The 16296-nt window shown below is 40.3% G+C and overlaps 1 protein-coding gene across 3 annotated transcripts in view; it reads right to left on the reverse strand.

The window, feature by feature from the left end:
- Positions 1–16296, reverse strand: part of LOC124864592 (G protein-activated inward rectifier potassium channel 1-like) — a 57111-nt gene that overhangs the window by 19653 nt on the left and 21162 nt on the right. Inside the window, exon 3 of one of the 3 annotated variants that reach the window (XM_047359430.1) lies at positions 13017–13513. In XM_047359430.1, coding sequence (XP_047215386.1) covers positions 13017–13513 — 497 coding nt within the window. Of the gene's footprint in view, positions 1–12739; positions 13514–16296 lie in introns of those variants that run through there. The other 2 variants (XM_047359429.1, XM_047359431.1) reach the window with 2 other exon arrangements.

Below are 16296 nucleotides of genomic sequence, written 5' to 3' on the forward strand. Positions count from 1 at the left end.
CATCTTTATCTTGTTTTAACACCTTGTTAATACATCCTACCACACAGAGTGGTGATGTGTATGTGGGTGCACAAAGACGACGGTGTTAGCTCACATAAACACGACTGAACAGGAAATTCCTAACTCATCTTCCATCACTTCTCACTGAATCATTGTTTTTCAGAGTTTAAAGAAGAAATGCTTTTAAGTTTGTAACAGCCTTTCATGTGAATGAAAAGATTAGTTTGAGTTTTAGACTGTAACACTCTCATACCTACTTCATTTCAGTGATAGAAGTGTACTCACAGGCAGCAAAAGTCAGTCAACATGTTCTCATTTTCAGGCCATCAGTTACTGCCAGCTGAAGCATTTCTGAGACTGGCCGCAGTGTTGTGATTGTATCTGTAAAGGTTTGTGAAATGGTCTTAAGAGCGTAGGGGCTCCTTCAAGGGGATTGGCAACAATTAAGTTTGGTTCATTCATTTCATTCATATCACTCCAATCCACAATAAATGTCTTCTCTAGGAATTTTACAAACAGATCCAGGTCATATCCAGAAATATATGATAAAATCAATATATCTGATCCATGAGGGAAGGATTCGATAACATACATAGAGCCCAAGCAATCCCTCATCCTAAGCAAACCAAACATGTAATTCAATGAAGATACAAACAGAGAACATAAAGTTAATGTCAGCAATAATTGCAAATAATCCATCACGGAGAGCAGAAGGACAAAGTAAGTGTGTAGTAAAGTGTTCAGTATGTCCCCTAGCAGCCTAAGCCTATAGCAGCAAAACTACAGAGAGATAGCTCAGGATAAACTTTAGTCTTCATCAAAAGAAATAGTTTAAGCCTCGTCCTAAACTAAGACAGGGTGTCTGCCTCACAGACTAAAACTGGGAGTTGGTTCCACAAGAGAGGAGCCAAAGAAGAAAAAGATCTGACTCCCATTCTACTTTTAGAAAATTTAGGAACCATCAATAAACCTACAGTCTGAGACTGAAGGGATCTGTTGGTATCATAGAGATCAGGTTTTTAAGATAAGTTAAGGCTTGTTAATCATGGTCTTTATGTTAGAAGAATATTTTCTATTCTGGATTCAACAGTTAAAATTAGGAGAAATATGATCTCTTCTTTTAATTTTCATCAGTACTCTCTGTTATTAATATTTACACACTTCTGTCTTTTACTTATAACAATTGGGAGTTCTTTTCCACCTTATTTTCTGAATGACTTAAACTACAGCCTATCCTTAACATTTAAGTTTTCCTATAGTTCATAGTTTTTCAGGCTAATCTCTAAAATATCTGCTGTAGCATTTAAGATTTATCCAAATTAAAAGCGAAGGTTGTTTTATTTATATATGTGTTTACCATTTGCTTATACAAGCAGGTTTTCAAGTATTTATATACTCTGTGTCCCATTGTGTTTATTATATTAATAATTATAAAACTATTCCTACATTTCTATGCAGAAGGTGCCAGACTTTCTCTCCGTCTATAAAAGGAATATGAATGAGGCTTTTTGAAGCTATTTTGAAGTTTCTCCTTAGATGTTGACTTCTTTTTCACTCTTTTTCTGTCTGGTCCTTGTGTCTGACCATGACAACATAAAGTGCAGTGCCTAACAGAAGAGGACAAATTGAAAGCACATGAACAGTAACTGAAAGCCATCTTGAGAAATGCTTTATGCTTTAGTTATTTACTGTACAAGGACATGTTCTGGTTTTGTCTTTTTGTGTCACTTGCATGTTTCAGATTATCATGCACATTTTTAATAACAGATAACCTGAACAAATACAAATGCTATTTCCAAATATGACCTAATTTATTAATGAAAAAAACCTACCCAAACCAGCCTCGCCCTCTGTGAAATAGTAATTGACCCCTAAACCCAATAACTCGTTTTGCCACCCTTTGTGGCAACAACTGCCTCCAAGGGTTTGTAAAAACAGCAATGAGTCACTGTGGAAGAATTTTCCCCCATTTTTGTTTGTTTTAATTCAGCTACATTGTAGGGTTTCTGAGTATATAAGGCCTGTATTCTTATGTTCTTTCCAGGATAGAAATGTCTTATTGAAACCGCATACAAATCTCTGAACAAAAGATTTTGCTAACTGGTTTTGGAACAGCCTAAAGCAAAATAAAAACCCCTACAATCATTCTTACCTATTTAAAAACAAGAATCCCATCTAAAAACAACATCTGTCCCTCATTAATTGGATTCTTTTATCCAAGGTGGAAAGCACCTTTTGTTGGCCAAGTTCGCAATTTAACAATTAAATCCTTCTATAACAGCAATTTATGTTATTAATAACATCTCTGTTCCAGGTGGAACCAGAGGACAAAGGCAATTTGACAAACCAGATGACCAATGGGTTATTTACTACATCCTTTATAATTTCACAACGTCATCCTACTTACATCCTAAACAAATTAGCTTCATTTGTACCTTAGCGACACCCATTGTCACAGAATCAATGTTATCACGGCCATAGAGCTATGAGGCATGACCATTAGTGTGACAACATGGATTATTATTTCCCAACATGCCCTGGAGGCCTACAGGCTGCCAGGGTGGGCTGATGGGGGTGGTGTTGGAGTAGACAGAACAAATGCCATTTAAGTCCCAAGAATTTTTCCTCTGAAAAACCCAATTACATCTGTTGGGAGGACGGGGTGATGAGGGTCATTTTGTTCTTTCTAATGGAGCTGAAGATCGGCAGCGTGTAATAATGGGGTCTCTCTTTATTCTCTTAGCTTTCATTCACTACCCACATCACTGTCACCATTTTCTTGTTCACCCCATCCACTGCTCCACACTCACTGCAAGAATAGAATGATTGAAAGTCCGCCAAAAAGAAGCGTATGATTAAAAAGTCAGTGTCTACAGATGGATTTCAAATAACATCTCTACAAAAAGTTTTCCTCTTTTTTGCTGATAGGGATTGAGGAATTGAAAAGTGAGAAAACAAGTAGGGGAGGGGGAGCCGAAGCTATGATGTAGAAAAGTGTGTGCGTTTGACTTTCTGCGATCGTATTTCGTCAACCCGCACGCCTGCATGTGACAAGCACAATTTCACAGAAGACGTAACCGTCAGACAAGTGATTGGTACAAGCAGAAAAACTGCTTAACAGGCACAATGTAGCCAGGGCAGCGTGGTAGTAATACAGCAACCTGCCTGATGACAACAGCAAGAAATTAAAATACAAAGATGGGGGAGTAAATAGATAAAGGAAGCATGGAAAAAAGCCATTACTCTTGTTCACAGGTCATACTCGACGTATCCACTCATGGGTTCACAGTGATGTAAAGGTGGTGTAGAATCTCTCCTGATAGGAGAGATTCTACACCACAGAAATTAAACGGTTAGCTGAAAGCACACAGAATACAGTAACACATGCAGTGTGTTGCCAAGCATCTCTTAATTATTCCTTTGAGCCTGTGCGTGAGATATTAACGGGTCAATGGTTTTGTTTATTATGTGCTGCCTAATTGTGCTCTATGACGGCTTTGTGACGCCGGAGACTTGAGCCGTAATCACCTCGCCTCCAACGTTTGTATTACACTCCAAATCCCACGCATGCTCAAACTGTCACAAATACTTTAAGAAATGAATACAGCCGGGTTTTTTTACAAAATATAAACTCTTTCATCTTCAAATGATTCCCCCTTTTTAGATATTTTTCACTTATTTCTTGATGTGATTTACATGTTAATTACATGTTTTAATTATAACAGCATAGATTGAGCACTTTGTTTTATTTTAGTTAAGATTAGAGCACTGTTTTGTTCTGTTTAGCATCATCAGTGTTTAAGAGCTAATTAATGGCATGAGAGAATGCATTCTGTACAGAGCCCTTAGAGTGTCATCGTACACGATAACTTTACCTTGGTGCAGTACCCTGAATGGATTTCTTAGATTTTGCAATTTATGTGCATGGTTTCTTTTGGCTCTACTGAGTTTTTCACTGACTGCTGTCAACCAATAACATCAAGGCTCTGAGGCCTGAGGTTGTTTTTTAAGTCACGCTGCAACTGTGGTAAACCTTTTTTTTTTCAGCCTTCATTTAAACTGTAGCCTGAAAAAACATTCAGCCTCCCAGCAGCCAGCACAGCCAATCCTTAGTGCAATTTGAAGGAGTGTTTACCTATCCCCTACTATAAATTTCAGGCCTGCAGGAAGGTGCACAGTGATTACTGAATGCAAGTAGCTTGAGAGTAACATGGTGCTTGTTGGTGTGGAGAAAGTGGATTGTTTGCCACTGCTTGGGGAGATTTTGACTGAAGTCAGAACAGGTGCAGAATACTTGCATACATGCTGCGAGGACAACAACAATGAAATGAATCAGTTACTCAGAGCTCTAGCAAAGCAATTTGGGTAGGAGGAGGTTGTAGTTGTGGCATGATGCCAGTGTGTGTCATCGTTTTTAAGGCCTATTTGACCCACATGCAGAGAACACTCAAACAGAGAAACATTTAAAGAATTTATTAACAATTTGTGAAACATACAAGGAGCGAAGTTTCCAGGAAGGCGGTCTGACTGGATGGGAAAACAACAAGGTGAGTTCAGATCGGGATACAGGCTTACTATTCCGTTGGGGCTTCTTGATGATCCAGGAGGAACCGTAGGAGGGTGGACAGGGTTCGCTTAACCAGACAGGGAGGTATCCAGTGCGGCCCGCTGCATGGAATGAATCCAGAGCCCAGACTGTGGTCAGAGGTTTTCTTGAGATCTCCAACAAAGAGCAAGGCTGAGGTACCTAAGACAAGGTAGACAGACTGTTAGTAAAAATTCTCATAAAACAATCACAAGATATATGGCCAGGGAGTACTACCACGAAGGGCAAAAACACTCAGGCACAGCAGTGCAGGTGAGCCGCCCTCATATAGTCCTCTGAACTGATGAGTCAATGAAGAACACCTGTCACACCTTCGGTCCTCCAGCTCCGCGGACCCTAGAGGTGGAAAAATGCAAGCAGCAGGCACGGAGACAACCAGACTCTGACAGTGTGGCCAGTCCAACTTCAGATTCTCTCATGACCAATCCGTGACGATGTGCATTGGCCTCACAGAATAGAAATCTCATAATTTATTTTCCCTACTTTCTGATTAATTCGGCTAACTTGGGGATGCAGAGAATCAACATTTCATTCCAAGATTGTCAATTGATCCTCAAATGTTGATAAAAACATAAAACTAGATGGCAGGAGATGAAACGATGGTAATATGCACAAAGACACATTTGGCATTGTACTTTGGTGTGGAGATGTTGCAAGAAATGTATTATCAGCTACACAATCTCTCCCCAGTATATGTTATATTATGCACAGATGAAGCTATAATCCAGTGAGCTGACATTTCCTGCTAAAAACAGGTTTAAGAGAATATGATGAAATCTTGCCACCATTTAAATAAAATGTTTTTTGTATGTTTGTTTGATCGCCACACTGGAGGACCGTTAATTAAAAAAATCCTGAATAACTGTTGCATGGCAGCCATCCCTTTAGATACAAGATAAAAGCTCAGTATGGTGTTGAATAAAACATGCACCATGTGTGTAGGTCTTGCATGCCTTTGACAATGCATTTGTGTCTTCTGTGTGCTGCTGCAATTAATAAAGTTCAGAGGTATTGATTTGGTTTTTTTTCTGCAGAGATAGGAGGACATTGTGCTAAGTTAAGACTAAAGCTCTCCCCAAGCTTTAGATAGACCTCAAATCTTCCATTATCTCCTGACACCTGCAGGGTCAAGTGATTATCCAACCCTCTGAGCATTGTGTGGTGCCGAAGGTCATGGGTCGGGTTGCAACAGTGAGAGAGGTATTGATTAGTCCTTGGATATTTAGCCTGGTTAAGGAGAACAATAAATGGGTGGTCTCCACAGAAGGCTTGTACTGCTTCTCCTTGACTAGTTTTCTATTCCAACACTCAATAATAATGGCTTTAAAGACCAAAAATTAACACATCACCACATATTCCACACATTTAAAAAGTCTGGTAATATATTTGTTTAAAACATTTACGATATATGCTTTTCTAGAGGATTCGCATTGCTTTCCACCTTTCTCCTGCTTGCCACGCAGTTCTCTTGCATGGACAAAGCTAAATTAACATTGCAGAAAACGTTTTTCAATATCTGGAGTTCAGATCAGTAGCTCATCCATATGCAGCAATCCTCAGACACAAATAAATACTTAAAATACTGCATTTAAATTTGCTCAGTGGCAGTGAGCAGAGAAAGGCACTGAAGAATACAATGATCTACTTAAACACACAACACACATCTTGGCTGTAGGCTTTAGCTCTGACTGCTTCAGGGGAAAGGAGATGTTATGTTGCTGTGGTGATTGCGATGGAGAGAAGTGGCTTGTGTTTTTTGATTGACAGCGTCTGTGTTTATTCGTCCCCAGGTGTGTGTGTCTGTTTCAGTAAGGTAGCTCTGTGAGGCACATTTCCCTTTTAGACACCACAAGCGGCCTAATTAGCATACATTCATAGGTGGTGCATCCCAGCAGAACGAAGAGATTTATTGTAAATTAGAAATGAGTCAGTTTTACATCAAAACATCCCTGAATTAATCTGATGGCAAATTCATTTACTCTTGGTTTTATTTTACAAAGATGAGAGATTTTTTTGTTTTTGTTTAGAGCCTATTCAACGCCCTCATTTTGGAACAGACATTAACGTGACAGAGTCAAATTTGAGTGTTGGGACAGTGCGAAGAAGTCAGCAAGATGGGGGTTTAATGAGCCTCTCCATGCTCTGTCCTGTTATTAAGTATTCATGATCCTGATATTTTTAACTGCAGACATCAGTGTCAGAGTCATTATAGAGAGGCTCCAAAAACATGCCAGACTGTGACTGGGTTTCCAAAAAAATGACAAAAACCATGCCACGTAAAATCTGCCCTCCTGTTGGTTTAAACTGGCTGAGGGGACAAAAGTGCCAGTTTGACAAGATTTGCAGCTCAGGGCTCAAGCATTGGTTTTTACCTGGTCTATGCATCACAATGAGTGGTATTAGTATTGTGGCATCATGAGTTTATTTCACACCGTGTTTCTCATAAATGAAAAGCTGTTCTGTAATTTTGTTGAAAACAAATATTTTTTCAGTATGGGATTTTTTCCCCCACTGTAACGAACACCAGGGGTTCCATTTAGGACTGCAACTAATGATTATTTTGCTAATCGATTAATCTGTAAGCTTTCTTTTTCAAATATTCGATTAATGATCTGATAGCAAAAGGTGCTAAGTAGGACATATTTTACAAAATTTGAACCAGGTGGAGCTATAGCTATTCCACTGAGTTTTGGATAGAGCATATTTACAGACAAAGAAGGTTTTTTATCTTAAATGCAAAAAAAAAAAATAAAAGAAATATATATATATATATATATATATATAGATACAATTCATTGGAAGAACTGTAGATTTTAACCAATTTATAGAATAATCTAAAACTCTTGAGAGAAAACTTATTCAATGTTCAATATTCATGCATTTTCTGCCTTTAATGTCTATAGTTTGCCTGATCGCTGCCACTAGTGGTTCAATAAAAATAGCAAATAATGAGGGGGAAAGTAGACATCCCTGCCTGGTGCCCCTCTGAAGACAGGACCTGGAAGATGTTTGGTTATTTGTCCTGATACATGCTGCTGGGGAAATGTATAATATTTTTAACCAGTTTATGAAAGAGTTTTCAAAACCAAATTTACTCAAGGATCCAAACAAAAATTTCCTGTTAACTCCATCAAATGCTTTTTTCTGCATCTAAAGATAATATAAAAGTCTCAATAGTTTTACTGTAGGAATTAAATTAAGTAATCTGTGTGATTTTGTGGATGAATGCCTGCCTTTTATGAAACCAGTTTGGTCAGGTTGTATTATGAGAGGAGTTACCTTTTCAAGTGTTTTTGCGAGGTCTTTACAGATCATTTTGAGATCAACATTAATAAGGGATATGGGACGGTGGCTGGTAGTAAATACTGGGTCTTTGCCTGGTTTTAACAGGAGATTAATGTCGGCAGAATTTATATTTGGCAGAAATCTGCCATTTTTCTCAGTTTTCTGCAACATTCTGTGGAATATTGGAGCCAAAATATTCCAGAATTCTTTGTAGAACTCTTCTGGAAATCCATCTGGGCCTGAAGCCTTGGCCATGCTTTTGAGAGCTTCCTGGATTTCGGCTGATCAGTGGTACATCCATGGCCGTCGCTTGACTATCACATAATTTAGGAAGTGTTTGTCCAGAAATTGATCAATGTTCTTATCTGACGGTCAAGAACATTGATCAGTGTTCTTACCCGTGGTGAGTATAAAGCTTTGTAAAAATCGAAAGTGCTGTTTATTCTTTCAGGATCATAAACTGTTTTCCCTGTTGAGTCTTTAACAGCAAATAGTTGTCTTTTCTTTATTTATTTTAGCTGGTTAGCTAAAAAGCTAACTGATTTATTGCCATATTCAAAATCTTCTATTCGAAGTCTTTGTACAAAGAATTGGGTTTTGCTTCACGTAGTTTGCCCAGCCTTTCCTCTTCCTGGGATGCTTCTAATAATTTAATGGTTTCTTCTAATTCCTGAATATGTTTTTCTTTTTTCTTCTTATGTAATGAGGATGAGATTATTTTATATCTCATTACTGCTTTCCCTGCCTCCCAGTGAACAGATGTTGATGTCCCTGGGAGGTCTTCTTTAAAATATTTAATAAAATCTTTATCCTTAAGCAATGATGTATTAAACCACCATCTTTTTCTTTGTGGGTTTTCTTTTTTATTTAGAGTTAATGAGACAGGAGCATGATTGATGACAGCAATACGGTGTATCTCAGTGTCTGACATGTCAGTCAACAACAAGCTGCTGACTAAGAAATAATCCAAACGCGAGTAAGTGATGGACATGTGAGAAGAAAGTATATTCTCTATGGTTAGGGTGAAGAGATTGTCAGGCATCGCAGAGTCCGTAATGACTCATGTACTGTTTAACTATATTTATTGCTTGTCAACTACGCTGAGTCACTGTTGTAATCAACCTGTCTATTTCTTCTTTTACGCCAAAGTTGAGATCGCCCCCAAGAAGATGTGAGCAATCCAAGTGTTCAGACTGTGCAGAAAAAAAGAATGGAAAAATGGGGGGTCATCAACATTTGGGGCATGTACTGACAATACATATCTTTTGGTTATGTATAGATATTTTTATTATAAATCTAACCTCTGGATCTTGTGACAAACCTTTGTGTGCCTTTGGATGTGCATGGGTAGCTAAAGTTGGACAGCGCATATCACCATAGAAACAAATAGACCCAAGTGAAATCATATTTAGTGCTTGGTGTTGCCCAATATAAGTCCAGAAGCAGATAAAAAGACAGAAAATTAAGAAGGTGCAGGGGGTAAGAGGGAGTAAGAGATATAAGGTTATGATAAGAAATATTTATGTGTGTGTGTGTGTGTGTGTGTGTGTGTGTGAGAGAGTGTGTAGATGTGTGCATGTTTGTGTATGACAGAAAGAAAAAAGAATGACAGGGAGGTGTGGCAACAGACAAAATGAAAGGAGACAAATAGGAGCAGATACCCAAAAGCCCAGCCTTGGCCCTGCCCACATCAAACAATGTAAACATCATGCTAAGCTGTGCTTTACATTAGATTGTAACTGACCGTTTTATAACTTCTTATCCAGCCAGTGTTAAATGTTTTAGGCTAACATGCTGTTGCTCATAATAAAGCCATAGAGTGATCTCCCAGTCCCTGAACAACTGACCATTACCATAAAGTTTTTCTACAGCCACTGTAGCTCTATTGCCTTCGGCGATACATTTCTTCCTGATTTTGAATAAAACTCGCCTCCGATCGAGGATCTTCTTTGGATACTGGTCATTAACGCTGAGGTTCGTTTCTCATAGCTCTCTGCCCTCACTTCTGACATGCTCTTTGCTCGAACTCTGCCCGTTTTGGGATGCCAGAGAAGACAAGGTTGTTCCGCATAACCCGAGCTTGTTTAATCAGGATGGTCTCCTTCATTTTTTAAAATTTTTTCCAGACAGCTGCGCCATTCCATTGGCAAGTGTTTTCACGCTATCCCTCAGTGTTTGGTTCTCTGTGAGCTGTGAGTGAAGCTAGTTTTTCCTGGCAGAACTGAAGAGACTCCCTTAGAACTTGGAATTCCCTGTGGATAACTTCCACCAGTGCCAGACGAGCATCTGGGCTGGTTAGCTTCTTGTTGATAGAGTCCAGGACATCAGCATAGCTTTTGTCAGGAGAGATAGTGGAGGTGTTGCCCAAGCACCCTGAACGGGCGCATTTTGATGTTCAAGCTTCATGGGTGGAGATTTTTGTGGCTTGCCCATTACAAGGTTGTCAAAGCATTCGTCCACATAGCTCTCCAGGTTGTCCAAGGTTTCCTCGTCCAGTTTGTTTTATTGGGAAAATTTGAGACAGTGGTTAGTATTTTAAGCGTTTCTATGTTTGGCTTGAATTCATTGGCTTGTTTTACCTGAGTTTGTCATGTTTGTTTGTTTACCAGTATACCGCCATATTACTTACGCACAGTTCCCATATTACTTGCTCGTCACCTCCCTCAGCTGCTCATCCCCAACATTTCAAATTAAGGGTTGGATTTTCCAAATGCTTTTTTGTGACATTATTCCACTTCAATTAAACCCGGGTTACCCAATAAGCGTGGATGGCAGTTTAATATGACAGATATGCAGTCCATGTTGCTTCGGAAAGCTTGAAGTAATCCCATTCCAGTACTGTTGTGTCAAAAAGCCTACTCAGTGGTCATTTGACAGTAATGAAAAATGTAATCATCAGGGAATAAATAAATATAGTATAAGGCTGTATACATACCACTTCCATCTATTAAACTTCATACTCCATCTCAACTCATCATTAGGAGATGTAATAAAAACTATACCTGACATCAAACAGTATGTCAGCCGTCTACTTTATTTTGGTTTTCATCCTAACCATCTTAATGTTTTGATGAGGTGCTCTTCCTCGTAATGAATCTATTTCTATTTATTTGTGTTATTCGGTAAAGTCACACACAGCTTGAGAAAAGGGAAAAACCATGTGAGCGACCAAACACACTAGCCTCTGTTTGCAGCCAGATCACAGGATGATTGTAGGAAGCAGTTTAGACTTTGTGTATGGTGAGTGGGTGCTTGAATCTGGATAGATAATAGTAGTGGGATTGCTTGTTGCTCTGTGTTTGAGTGGACTGGCAAAGCATAGGAAATCAGTTATTTTTCTTGTTTTTGTGATGCTTTAGCAAAATGAAAGCTGAGGTGCTAATGATACTTGAGAAATGCTGACCCCATGATGTGCAGGTGGGAGGTTCTGTCGCATCTACACAGCATTATTTTTTACCCTGTTTCTAACAGCTATGATCACACTTTGTTGAAAAAGGACTATGAGCAAGGACTGTGTGCCCTATTGTTGGGATAGTTATATATATTTGGTCAGCTGTCCAATAGTTCTGGATTTTGCTAGGGCATTCCAAGACCTTTTGATGGTGAAGCCACTCTTTTTGTTGAATTTAATGTAAGCCTAATCTTACTGGGAGGCTGATGGTCTTCAGCTTCAGCTTTCTACGTGAAACGTGAAGGTTTCAATATTTCATGATACCTTCCAAGGTTGTGTAGTAAGATCATTTTCATCCATTTTTCACTTCTGTAAAGTCTGGTTTAAAATAAATCCCAATATGCTAATGTCAAAAACATTTTTCAAACACAGCTTAACTTTATTTCAGGTTATTGAGATTCATTTAAATTGATGTCAAATGTGTAACTAATAGGACAAAAAGTTAAAATTAAATTAAAAGATGCATATTGTTTAATGAGGTGTACACTTTTAAAACTACGTTTTTTTTAGCTTATTATAAAAAGGTTTTCCATTAAAAATATATTTTGGGTTTTTCTTTAATTGTGCTTTATATAGGTTACATTATAAGCTTATTTGCCTTATAACAACCTGCCTTTATTAGAAAAAAATATATATATATGGGCTTTATATATATATATATATATATTGTATGTGTACATATTGTTTCTTTCGCTTTCATTTTATATCTGCTCAAGTTTATACATGTATACTTAATGTCTGTACACTCTTAAGCATGTGAAACAGAAGTCAAATTTTGACAAGTGAAAAACGTTTTTAAATAATTTATCATGATCTTATTTTTGGCAACAGAAAAACCTAAAATTATCATAAATATTATATATACTTTTGAGATCAAGTGTACACACTTTATGTCTAACTTTTCAGTTACAATGTATTTCATTATTCCCCTCTTGTATTTTTATGTGATCAAATGGGAGTACTGTAATTCTTACTGCAAGTAACTTATTTTCTTGACTTATTTTTGCTTACGTTTGTATGACTGTTTCAGTTCATAGATACCTGATAGTGGGTCTAAAGACATTGTACCAACACTCACTTAACACCTTTGGAAATTGTTTGGCTGAAAGTCACGTTTTCAGGCTAAGGATGGGCTTTGTCCTAGTTAGTACAGGAATCAAAACACAAGGCAGAGAATATTGAACTGCATTTGCTTTCATTTTAATATATTTTATATTTGATTAAAACTAGAATTGAATATTGAGTATAGTGGTGCATAAATAAAACAATGGATTTATTGTAGACATGCACAACTCTTCTCAGAATGATCCAGTAAATATGCGTCTATAATCTGCATCTATTCCATCGTTATGAAACACAAAAATCACAGTAATTCCAGTAAAGTCATTTCTCAAGAAGAAAATTTTATAAATTGCCAGTGTGTTTTTCTTTCCCTGTTTTAACTGCTTTTCATTGTGTTTCCATATGCACCACCTTCTCATGCTTGCTGTAGATTGTGCTTGTCCAGATTTCAGCGGTCAGCATTAATTTTTCGTAGCTTTGCTGGGAGATTGTGTGCCTCTCTCCGGCTGAGAGAAGAGGGCTGTGCATGGGCACTGGAGTGGGTGAGAGCGTACTTGGTGGGCTGCGCTGGTACAGGTCTCCTGTTGACTGTGTCATGGGCTCAAAGCTCACCTTGAGTGACTTGAGTTGTAGCCGATTTTGTGCTCCAGGACTGGGTGAGGAGCTGAGCCTTTGTAACTTCATGGGGAGGTCCCCTGTGCTGCACGCTTTCTCTGCGTGCTGGGAGCTGAGTAGAAGCACCTTCCTTTGCAGGTCCTCCTTCCCCGATGAGCTCATCCTCTGCAGCTTGCTCGGCAGCCGGCCGCCAGCCCCTCCCTGACAGCCCCTCTCCACTGAAGTGTTGATGCAATCTACAGAAAACACTCGGTTACGCCGGGCACCGTGGCTGTCAGTCAGTGCGGGGGTGGGAGTGGACAGAGGGGAAGGCAATGAGTTTTTCTCTTCCTGCTCTTTAACACTGTATGGTGGTGTTGGTACCTCAAATGTGCTGTGAAACTGAGAGTAGTCCACTCTGAAGAAGCCCTCCTCCAGAGACATCACAGGAAGGAAGCGGTGGCCCCATAAAACTTCATCTTCAGTGTATGACGTCCGTGCTTGGCATGTCATACCTACAAAACAGTGATGGATGAGTAATTATCTCAGTGACAATAAATAAGGTCCAAATAAAACAGTAATTGGCTTGTATGGAGGAATGCAAAAGGACAGCATTCTGTCTCAATATCTTCTTCCTATCCCTTTTATTACTAAAGAACATAGAATCAGGACTACTTCTGCAATCACATTTCAAATTAATCACATGAAAACACAATAATAAACATTATTAAAAGTATTTTTAATTAACAGGAAAGCCAATTAAAACCTCTTACAATCTATTATAGCAGTGTCTCTCTAATCACAAAGCTTGCCTAATGTACTGTAGTGTAAATAACAAGGACGATGTTGCAAGAAACAAAGCATCTTTATAGACAGTTGGAATAAGTTAAATCTTTCCAGGCTGCAGTGTAAAGCAGTGTGGCTGCAGTTTGTGCAGCATTGTTGTGAGATTTTAAAATATTCTGCTACCAGCGTACATTAGGAGTGTATTTGTGTTTGTTGTGATGACAGCCAGTAAAAACCCAAATAACTTTAATCAGCACTCACATATGCACATCAGGGTTTTTGAACAAAGAATCCTGTTGTAGGTCAGGAGTGAGATGCTTCTTCATATGGAGGAATTCAAATATCTTTGCATTTTCTGCAGTAGATTTACAGTTTGATTTTAGCACCAACGACACAGAGGCTTTGTCTGTTTTTTGTGGTGAAAAGACAAAAGAGCTAAAAGGTGAAAGTTTTATAGGAGTCCATGCTGAGGAAGCTGAGGGCTTCCTTTAAAGAGTTGCTGGCTTAACGTATTAAACACAGATGTGAGTTCCACCTACCAGGATGAATTTTGAATAAAGTTTGAACATCTCCTGGAAGATGCACTGCATACTCGAGTCACAGGGAGTAGACCTTGGTCAGATGTAGAATTTGACAGAAGAATTAGAGTGGCTTCCAAAATTAGTGATTTTTGCCACAATTTCCAATTGCACAAAGGCTAATTTCAGGAGCAACACAGATTATGTGGAAGATTCTGTTGACACTTCAACTATTTGTTGTACACTCAAATGGTTTTCTTTCAACAATGGCTTCTTCTTGCCATTCTTCCATAGAGGTCAGAAGTTCTTTTTGCAGTTTGTTACAATCCAAGGAGGGAACACAGGTGCCTCTGGTCAGAGGAGACCTTTCTGGCATACAAGCAAATTTAAAAATTAACATTGTACATCCCTCTGACCCTACAATTTCCACCATGAAACATGGTGATGGGAGCATCATGCCGTGAAAATACATTATCCATCATGGACCAGCGGCAGCCGCACCGATCCATCTGTCAATCTCCGCTCCATTCTTCCCTCACTCGTGAACAAGACCCCGAGATACTTAAATTCCTCCACTTGAAGCAGGAACTCCCCTCCAACCTGAAGAGGACAAGCCACCCTTTTCCGGTCGAGTACCATGGCCTCGGACTTGAAGGAGCTGATCCTCATCCCAGCCGCTTCACACTCGGCTGCGAACAGCCACAGTGCATGCTGTAGATCTTGGCTAGAGGGGGCCAACAGGACCACGTCATCTGCAAAAGGAAGAGCCAAAATCCTCTGGTCCCCAAACCAGACCTCCTCTGGCCCTTGGCTGCGCCTGGAAATCCTGTCCATAAAAGTTATGAACAGGACCGGTGACAAAGGGCAGCCCTGCCGGAGTCCAACATGCACCAGGAACAGGTCCAACTTAGTGCCGGCAATGCGGACCAAACTCCAGCTCCGATTGTACAGAGACCGGATGGCCCCTAATAAAGGGCCCCCGATTCTATACTCCTGGAGCACCGCCCACAGGGCATCACAAGGGACACAGTCAAATGCTTTCTCCAGGTCCACAAAACACATGTGGACCGGTTGGGCAAACTCCCATGAACCCTCGAGCACCCTGTAGAGGGTATAGAGCTGGTCCAGTGTTCCACGGCCGGGACAACAACCACACTGCTCCTCCTGAAGCCGAGGCTCAACTATTGGCCGGACTCTCCTCTCCAATACCCTGGCGTAGGCCTTACCAGGGAGGCTGGGGAGTGTGATCCCCGTGTAGTTGGAACACACCCTCCGATTACCCTTCTTATGAAGTGGGACCACCACCCCAGTCTGCCAGTCCAGAGGCACTGTCCCTGACTGCCACGCAATGTTGAAGAGGCGTGTCAACCATGACAGTCCCACAACATCCAGAGACTTGAGGTACTCAGGGCGGATCTCATCCATCCCCGAAGCCCTGCCACCGCGGAGCTTTTTAACCACCTCGGCAACTTCAGCCTGGGTGATGAAACAGTCCAACCCCGAGTCCCCAGTCTCTGTTTCCACCAGGGAATGCGTGATGGCAGGATTGAGGAGATCCTCGAAGTACTCCTTCCACCACCCGATAATGTCCCTAGTTGAGGTCAGCAGCCTCCCACCCCCACTATAAACAGTGTTGGCGAAGCACTGATTCCCCTACAGAGCTGCCGGACGGTTTGCCAGAATCGCTTTGAGGCCGACCGGTAGTCCTTCTCCATGGCCTCACCAAACTCCTCCCAGGCCTGGGTTTTTGCCTCTGCCCCAGCCCGGGCCGCGGCACGCTAGGCCTCACGGTACCCATCAGCCGCCTCAGGGTACCAAGCCAGCCACAGCCTATAGGACTCCTTCTTCAGCTTGACAGCATCCCTTACTGCCGGTGTCCACCACCACGTTCGGGAATTGCCGCCACGACAGGCACCGCAGACCTTACGGCCACAGCTACAGGCATCAGCATCGACAATAGTTGCGGAGAACATGGTCCACTCGGACTCTATGTC

Source organism: Girardinichthys multiradiatus, chromosome Y, assembly GCF_021462225.1.
Source record: "Girardinichthys multiradiatus isolate DD_20200921_A chromosome Y, DD_fGirMul_XY1, whole genome shotgun sequence".
In the NCBI taxonomy this organism is placed as follows: domain Eukaryota; kingdom Metazoa; phylum Chordata; class Actinopteri; order Cyprinodontiformes; family Goodeidae; genus Girardinichthys; species Girardinichthys multiradiatus.